The sequence below is a fragment of the Myotis yumanensis genome, unplaced genomic scaffold, assembly GCF_028538775.1.
Source record: "Myotis yumanensis isolate MYYU_CA2020_CCGP unplaced genomic scaffold, mMyoYum1.0.hap1 SCAF_6, whole genome shotgun sequence".
Lineage (NCBI taxonomy): Eukaryota > Metazoa > Chordata > Mammalia > Chiroptera > Vespertilionidae > Myotis > Myotis yumanensis.
Window position 1 is genome coordinate 77,127,674 of NW_027223757.1, and position 7,194 is coordinate 77,134,867.

The 7,194-nt window shown below is 38.6% G+C and overlaps 1 protein-coding gene across 2 annotated transcripts; it reads right to left on the reverse strand.

The window, feature by feature from the left end:
* Nucleotides 1-1,878: 1,878 nt before the first annotated feature.
* Nucleotides 1,879-5,131, reverse strand: IL17A (interleukin 17A). Of its 2 annotated transcripts, none has more exons than XM_070419350.1 (3): nucleotides 5,105-5,131; nucleotides 3,574-3,770; nucleotides 1,879-2,116 (listed from the first exon to the last, which is right to left on the reverse strand). In XM_070419350.1, exons 1-3 carry the CDS (start codon nucleotides 5,129-5,131, stop codon nucleotides 1,879-1,881), a joined length of 462 nt encoding a protein of 153 aa, XP_070275451.1. The 2 variants fall into 2 exon arrangements, with proteins under 2 accessions (XP_070275451.1, XP_070275450.1); XM_070419349.1 differs by having other exon boundaries at nucleotides 3,574-3,776.
* Nucleotides 5,132-7,194: the final 2,063 nt, after the last annotated feature.

Sequence of the window (7,194 nt, forward strand, 5' to 3'; positions counted from 1 at the left end):
GAATAAAAACAATGCATATAAAAGGAGGGGAGACATGGAAGGCAACGGTCTCTTCCCACCACAAAATTCCCAGATATACAATTTAGTGGGAAGTAATGATTCAGAACTATGGATATATATGCCCTCTTTTGCCCTCCATCTCAAAACAAAATTCAATTTTTATTTTCACCACCACCACCACTCAGGGAAAATTGGGAACTGAGTGGCAGGATTTTAGTGAGAGGTTTGAAGCATGGAGGCTGTAAGAAACTGCCTATGAAAATCTTGTTGAAAGACTGTGACAGGAGATTATCATGAGAATCAAGATGAAAGCACACAAATGACAATGAAAGCAGAGCGGCTGAAGAAGTGGACCCTGGGTTTGGAATTGGAGAAGAAGCAGAGAAAAGTCATAGCCTCTGAGTGAGGCTGGAGCATGCAGGAGAATGAACATGTGCAGAAAGTGGTTGCTCAAAGAATCAGGGAGCCTGTGGAACCAGCCTGAGGACTTCCAGGGGCCTGAGAAGTAGGGCAAGACAGCATGTTGGGCTACAGCATGGAAAAAATGGTTGACTCGAAACTTGAAACTAGTCTGGAATTGAATGTGATTCAGTTTTTATTTTACTTGGACTGAACTTTTCTCATACTTCAAGTTCGTTTTGCCTCAATGGCTCTTCTCTGTGTTCTGGGATGCATTGGAACAGAGGCCCAGAAAAGGAGCGGTCATCCTAGGGATGTGGTCAGAGGAAGAGAAGAATGTTTCTAGATCTCTGGTTGGCATTTATCTTCAAAAGAAGCCTGAGTTTGAGGAGAGACTGACTATTCTAGTCTGAATACTATATCTTCTCCCAGAACGTTCCCCTTCCTGTTAAACCTCAGGGCCCATTTTTGGGAGGGTTCCTTCTTTTTCCTGTATGATTTTTAATAACAACATGCCATTTTCCCAGGGCCATCATTTTATTTGCTTAATTCATTTTGGAATGCTTGTGTTTGCAGCATTGGTTAATACTATGAGAGGCTGGTCCCTTAATGTCTCAAAGGCATGTAAAACTGAGAACTTAGACTTGTTTGGGTCCAGGGTATTGTTACTCAAAGGCATACTTTGTTTTGCTCTCAAATTTGCATTCTTTTTCAAATATGGAAGAGCTAGCCCAAGTACTTTTAATGAGAAAGAATAAGAAAACAAATTTTCTTCCAAAACTTTATTATTATAAATTGTTTTTATTATAAGTGTTTAACAGAGCAGAGAATTAGACTTGCTGTCTCTTGTGAAACCTCAACATTTTAAAAAATTAAATTAACAAATATGAAATTAGGTATAATCTTTTCCCCCCCAGCCATGTTATGCACTCCAAAGAAACAAAGAGGAGAAAATCCTGTATCTATATGTAGTACAAACTCAGAAATTTTCACCTGCCATTTATTTCTGTTTAGGATTTTTCTAGGTAGAACAATCACACTATTTCACCTTTCTCTAAAGACTTAACAAACATAAATAGATCCATAAATAGCCATATAAATATAGGTTTTACCTTTTAAATAATAAAATTCCCAAGTATGGAATACTGTCTTCTTAAAAAAAAATAAAATAAAATGAGGCCTGTAACTCATTAAAATAGAATCTTACACCCCAAAATTGTCTCAGGGCCTTTTAAATACATAAATAACTTAAAGCCCTTAGAAAAGCAAGTAAGAAGCAAAATTGTACTCAGTTTAAACCTTCCTTCTTGGGGAGAAGGAAAGATGATTCAGAGTCAATCTCTGAACCCAAGTGTTACCTATGAAATTTCAGTTGAATGAACTCATTTAAGAACCCTAGAGAGTTGGTCAGAAATGGGGCTAGGTCTTCTTCCCAGAAAGCGTAACAGATTCAGAGAGCTGGGATCAGACTGGAAACTCTTAAGCCACGCGGTTGACAATGGGGGTGACACAGGTGCAGCCCACAGTCACGAGTATCTTCTCCAGCCGGAAGGAGGGGGGGCAGTGCCGAGGCTCCCTGCGCAAGACCAGGATCTCCTGCTTGATGGGGACGGAGTTCAGGTGGTGGTCGATCTTCCCTTCAGGATTGACGCAGAACAAGTGGCGGCACTTAGCCTCCCAGATCACAGAGGGATATCTCTCAGGGTCCTCATTGCGGCTAAAGGGAGAGAAAAAAGCCAGGAAGAAAGTGAATTCCTGGTAAAGCAGGAAGGAAATCAAACAGGAATAATTGAAGGAAGACAAATTCAAAGGGTGACAAACTATAGTCATTGCAAATTCTCTAAGGGCTGTTAGTCTGAAAAAGAAGTAGTTTCAGGAAAACCAGGGGTGGATTTTTAAGCACATGAAATATTATGGAGAAAAGGCAATGATCTTCAAATCTCTTTGAAAAATGAACAAAGATGACTGAGATTATAGAAGGGATTTAAGTTTGACATGAGGATACTTTTATTAGGGTACATTGGATAGATGAATAAAGACTAAGGGAATCATCTAGGAATAAAATAGTTGTTAATCTGACTTAATGAAGTTTGAACATGGAATGCATCAAAATTTTATCTGACAACACATTCCTGGAACAGAGCCCAGAGCTGATTAGAAGGGCTAGAAACAAAAGTTTAAGCCACTCTATAACCCTTAATTCCCTCTCCTCCAGCTGAGTTAATGACTTCCTCTGATTTTTTTAAATTTATTTTTTAAAATAGGGTTTTATTGATTTTAGAGATAGAGGAAGGGAGAGAGATAAAGAGATAAAAACATTAATGAGAAAGAAGCATCAATTGGCTGCCTCCTACACACCCCCTACTGGGGATCGAGCCTGAAACCCCTACGTGTGCCCTGACAAGGAATCAAATCAGTGACCTCTTGGTTCATGGTCCACCCTGAACAACTAAGCCATACCAAGCTGGCTGCTTTGAATTTTAATTGATGTACTTAAACTATTCTTAGTAATTGGAAGAGGAGAAAAAACTCCACAGTCAGGTGAATGAAATAATTGAGGCTTATTTGCATAAAATCAAATTATCAGAATATGTTTTTAAATTTAATTCTTCATGGGGGTCTAAATACTAGATGTACTAAGGACACATCAAATATAGATCTGTTGGGATGTAGACCAAGGCTATCTAACCTAAAAAGGGGTGGCAGTACCCAAGATGATACTTCTTCCTCCACTGAGATTCAAGCTATATTTTCCAAGTTCTAATAAGACAAAAAAGTGCATAAAAATACCCATTAATTACTAGTAATTTACAAGAAATCTTCTCAATGGAGGCCCTTGTAAAGAAAGAGAATTCAAGCATTAATCCCTAAGATTAAATAAAAAATAGACTTGGGGTATCATAAATATTAAAATGTAGACAACACAAATTGGGTGAGTTTTTGGTGTCAGTGACAACGAAATCTAATAGGATGGGTATTGGGGGTGGGGTTGTCTTGTGCTCTAGCAAATAAGTTTGTAGAATGAAAGTTTGAGAACCATTGTTTTGCACAATGGCCCTTCCAGGTTTGACTGATGATTCTGAGTGAGTAAAATTTTCCCTTAAAGTGATTTAACTGGCAGTCTGATGCATAAAATGTAGAAGAAAACAGGTTTTATCTAGGGCCTTTACGTACTGGAGATTCCAAGGTGAGGTGGACCGGTTGTAGTAATCTGAGGACCTTCTAGAATTTGCATTCGGATTAAGGATGTTTAGGTTGACTCTCACGCTCTGAGGGAAGTTCTTGTCCTCAGTATTTGGGCATTTTGGATTTTGTGGAATTACTATTGCTGCCTTCACTATAGCCACCAGACTCAGCAGCAGTAGCAGTGACTGGAACTGAATGGGAAAGGAGAGAGAGAGGTGGGAGATTGAATTAGTAAATGGCTTTTGTTAACAAATTGTGATAACAATTGTATTGCTAATCATAGACAACATACTATATTCCAGGCCAATCTATTCTTTTTTTTTTTAAATATATTTTATTGATTTTTTACAGAGAGGAAGGGAAAGGGGTAGAGAGTTAGAAACATCGATGAGAGAGAAACATCGATCAGCTGCCTCCTGCACACCTCCTACTGGGGATGTGCCTGCAACCAAGGTACATGCCCTTGAGGGGAATCGAACCTGGGACCCTTGAGTCCGCAGGCTGATGCTCTATCCACTGAGCCAAACCGGTTAGGGCAGGCCAATCTATTCTAAATTTTCAGATCAGTTAAATAAAAACCTGGCTAGGTGACTAAAATAATATTAAGACCACAGAGTTTTTACCAGTTCTAAACATTCATCTTTTAAATTAGGAAAGGCACATTATTTATTGGCTGGCGCTAATTTTAGTAAAAATGACAAGTCATCATACTGTCAGTACATGCATCACTGCCAGGTCATTGGGATAATATTGACCTTGATTTTTAGGGGGAAATGTCTCCCTGCGCCATTGTGCTCTGTCTTATCATTGTGTGAAACCCTATGTGAAGGCAAATGTGCCCTTAAGAAAGGGCCATAGAAAATCCAGGTGGTATCAGTATTCGTATTAGAAATGCTGTTAGTACCATTGGCAAACATCCAACCAAAAACTGGATTTTCCTTATGTTTTCTTAGGTATATTTTACAGTTTTCTAAATTTACATATATTGATTCTATAATCAAATTACATTTCAAAAGAGATATTTTAAGAATATAAAAACCATTTACTCTAAACCACAATTATACTGTATCTGATGATAATAAATGGGTTTGGTGAACCAAGACTGTAGTATGATAATAGGATAATGGAAAGAAAATTATTGCCACAAGTAATTAAATCCTCAAAGATTGTGATCCATTTTATTTTGGATTAAAGAAAAATGCTGTGGGAGAATTATATTAAATCACTTGTACTCAGAAGAGTAGATTTTCAATAAACATTCTTTCTTATTGCACGGCATTATATGACACTTCTTTGCGTAATTTAGCCCCAATATAGCTATCTTTCAGTTTTAATCTCATCTTTCAAACTGATGAGTACCAGTTCTTGAACATGCTACACAATGACAAGTATCTACCAAAGCTTTCATTTCCTATTCTACATGATCTCCATAGTCAGAATCCAGAATTTCATGCCCAAGGTCCAGAAGTATCATCTGATCCAAATCAATAAGAGCATTGCACGTTAGTGCAGGACTCACCATGGAGGAAGTTCTCACAGAAGCCATTGTAGATTCTCTTGATTCACTGGAGATGGATGAGCTTGTGCCTGCTGTGAGATGGATGAAGTGTTACACTATCTTCTCTCTTTTTATAGGACTTTGATCCTTCTGTGGTCACTTACGTTGGCGTGTCGGGGTGACACCATTTTGGTTAAAAGTTCCATTCTCAAATGAGGTCAGAGAAGAGCCTCCTCTTCATAGCGAATAATACCTGCTTCATATCATAAAGGAAACTTGGAAGGACAGAAATTTATGTTTCTAAAGACTATTTTCTCTCTTCATTCTTCAAGGAACTATTACTCAGCGAAGCTGAGTAAAGATGCTCTACTTACAAGCTGATATTAATTCATTTATGGGCATATATGAAGCTGCTATAAGAGCTATGCTTTATTTTAATGGCTCATGGGAAAATACAAGTTTGACATAATGTTCAAGTTTTCTGGTGTCATGCAACTTGATTTCCCATTTGATAATTCCTTTCCTTATCATATTCCTTAACTGATGTTATAAAGGCCATTTTAGAAACTACTCAGAATCTCACCATATAAAACAAAAAAGAAATAAATAGTTTAATGATGCAGAATATATTATTTTATTGAATTGACACCTGCTTTGTTGAATGTTTATTCTGCTAAGGAACTAATACCTAGCTTCAAGAGACATGAGATTTAGGATTAAAAATATGTCTAACAAGCAACTTGTTAACTCATGCAGTTCCTCAGGAGGAATGAGTTGGAGGTGGAGGGCGGAGATGTAGACAGGCAATGGAAGGAATTGGAAATGTAGAAAGAGATTGGAGAAATGTAATGGAGGTAGAGCAAAAGAGGGTAATGAATAGAAGAGAATGACAAATATAAGAAGGAAGAGGAGGAATGAGAGATAAGCAGCTAAGAGAGAAGGATATGGTTTTCTCTTTCCTTTTCTGTCCACTGTTTAAGTGAGATGAACTTTGCTTTCAGGTCTTTGAGAATAGTTCCACCTTAGGAATTCTGAGGACCAGCTCAAGGATGATAAAGATGAGGGGTGAGTGGATACAGATGTGATTGGCCACTTATTACCTTCTCTCTGCCCCTTCTCCCCAGTGAGGTGAACATGGCTCCCATGTCCTCTCAGCTGGTATCTAATATTATTTGTGAGGATAGTATCTCATATAATTCAGGGAGTCTAACTAGCAGTTCTACCTCAACAATTAGGATATATAAGAAGTTGGCTAAATCTTGGGTGTGTTCGTCCTGAGATGCATTCCTCCTTGCCCTGATCTACTCTATCTCAGAAAACTGACCCTTCAAGCTGCTTTCTCAGACTCCCTGGTCAGCTGGCTTTTAGCTGTATTCAGTCATAAGGATATTTAATCAGAGGGAAGGAGAGTGGGAGTGGAGAGAAGGAAGGGGATGGATATAAGGGGTTTCCTCACTATCTCCTAGAGCACTGCTAACTCCTTTTGTGTATGGTAGTTGCCTCTTGCTGATGCCAATCTCAATCAGTTCCTTGCATTAAATTTCCTCTTTTGCAAATGCCTAAAGTGACTTCTGCTTTACTGGCTAGCTAGACTGTGTCTTGACTGATCAGTGAGGAAGGCCATGAGCAGCTGAATCTCAGGGGTGATGGTAGATGATCTTGATGGCAAAGCAGATTCCGATGGAAAAGAAAGTAAAATGCAGCCTCTCATGATTCCCCTAGTTCTGGTGTTGACATCACTATCTATCCTTGAAGATATGGAGTCACTATGAGCTCTCCTGTCCCTCCTCTACCTATGATCAGGTAACAATCTTAGAAGCTGCTGTGTCTCTCATATCTGTTACCTATTCCCAGACTTACTACCATTCCCTAACTTACACTGTTATCCACTTGGACTGTTTTAATAGCCACCTTTGCTCTTCCCAGTTGCTGCTATCCACCCACCTTCGACATTTCTGCAATAATGATTCTCAACGCGTGGCTTTGACTGTGCCTTCATGTCCCATTAGTTTGTGTACAGAACAAAATGCAAAACCCTTAGCATTTTAATTGGTATTTGAGTTACCATTTGAGATCTGCAACCTTTCTAGCTTCACCTCCTATCATGATCC